Raw genomic sequence first — 1,750 nt, forward strand, 5'->3', positions numbered from 1 at the left:
TTCTAGGAGGCTTGTGTCTGAGCAGGCAAGCTCCAGAAGGGGCCCATAGTCACAGTAATAGTGATTCAAAACATTGGAGGCACAGAAATCCACCTGGCTCATCAGGATGATTGGGGGTAAGATAGCTAGGAGTCCTCCCAGCCAGGAACAGAACACGAGTTGTATGCAGACCCTGTTGCTCATGATGGTCAGGCAATGCAGGGGTTTGCAGATGGCAACATAGCGGTCATAGGACATGGAAGCCAAGAGGTAAAACTCTGTTGCCCCAAGGAATATAGCAAAAAAATATTGAATCAAGCATCCAGCAAAACTGATGACTTTATTGCCTGTTGTCACGCTGGTCAGAAATCTGGGAATAAAAATGGATGTGAAGGAAATTTCTAAGAAGGAGAAATTCCGGAGGAAGAAATACATGGGGATCTGGAGATGAGGGTGTACCTGAGTGAGAATGATGATAGTCAGATTTCCTAGGACACTTATCATGTAGGTGAGGAGCAGAAAGATGAATATCACAGTTTGGACCTCAGGTTGATTTGTGAAGCCCAACAGAATAAACTCAGTAAATGTCCTGTTTTTCATTGTTGACCCTTAGGAGATCTAAAGGAAAAAGGTGAATGATGAAAAGTGAAGTTTCTCAGGGTAGGAGAGACAAAGTTGGTTGTAATGAGTAAAGTTATATATTATTCTCTATTCGATTGACCCAAAATCAGTATCATAAATCAGTGGCCTTGGCTCCATGGGAACCCAATATCTTCTATATGAATGACCTTAATTCTAAAGTCTTTTTAATTCCCCAAATTGATATATTCCTCGACACTTAACAGACACTGTTGCAGAATAATTACTTTTCCCCCTAGAAGAATAACATTTTGAATCTATCTTTTAATCTGAAAATGTTTGTGAAATCTCCACATTTAAGTTGCTTTTCTCTGACTATTAAATTCTCATACTTCTGTGGTCTTGGTAAAACTATTTCTATCATTCTGTTTTCTGTGCTTCCCTTTTCCCTCCTTGTGCTCTTTCCCCTTTATTACATGTACAATTTGGTGTTTCACTAGCTATCTGCCATAGATCCTCATCTCCATTACTGTCAAAATCTCTGACTTCCTTGTTTCAGCAACCAATAAGAAATTATCCACATGGATATGGTGAAAGGTTTTGATGCATAAGTGACTTATTCTGTACCTGTATTTCTTTTGAAGCATAATTTTGTGTGTAGACCTTTAAGACTTAAGATCTTTGGTTCAGTACTATCATATTATATTGTGAGCACTTTTGGTACATGAACAAGGCTCTGGTGTCAATAAATCATATTAATCAGCATTTTCTTGTTTGTGTCTCTGCCATGTTCAAAGTCTTGTAGGTAGATTTGGAATATGTATCTGAGAATAAAGATCTTGAGATACCCACAGGCAGCATCTCAGTGTGGATTTTGCCCAAATTCTTAATGATTCCTCCGTGGCAAACTAAGGATGACAGTTTATTATGCCTCAGACTTTCCTGTTCTCTATTCTTGGCACAGAAATCAGGAAGAGGGACGTTCATGTTTCTGACAAGAAGAGTACTTTGTTGATAAATTGGTAATCCCCAAGGAAGGAAACTTTGGCGGTGGTACCTTGTGTGCATTAAAAAAAAATATATATATACATATATATGTGTGTTTTATATATATATATACACATATAGATACACACATATATATGTATATATATGTATATTTATATATATATATATATATATATATATATAT

General features: G+C 37.0%; 1 protein-coding gene across 1 annotated transcript in view; it reads right to left on the reverse strand.

Annotated features, from left to right (window-relative positions):
* LOC115304955 (olfactory receptor 6C4-like) overlaps positions 1–579 on the reverse strand; it is a 1,220-nt gene extending 641 nt beyond the window's left edge. Inside the window, exon 1 of the mRNA XM_029955305.1 lies at positions 94–579. Within this exon, the coding sequence (XP_029811165.1) occupies positions 94–579 (486 nt within the window). The remainder of the gene's footprint in view (positions 1–93) is intronic.
* Positions 580–1,750: the final 1,171 nt, after the last annotated feature.

This window comes from Suricata suricatta, chromosome 10, assembly GCF_006229205.1.
Source record: "Suricata suricatta isolate VVHF042 chromosome 10, meerkat_22Aug2017_6uvM2_HiC, whole genome shotgun sequence".
Classification (NCBI taxonomy): Eukaryota; Metazoa; Chordata; class Mammalia; order Carnivora; family Herpestidae; genus Suricata; species Suricata suricatta.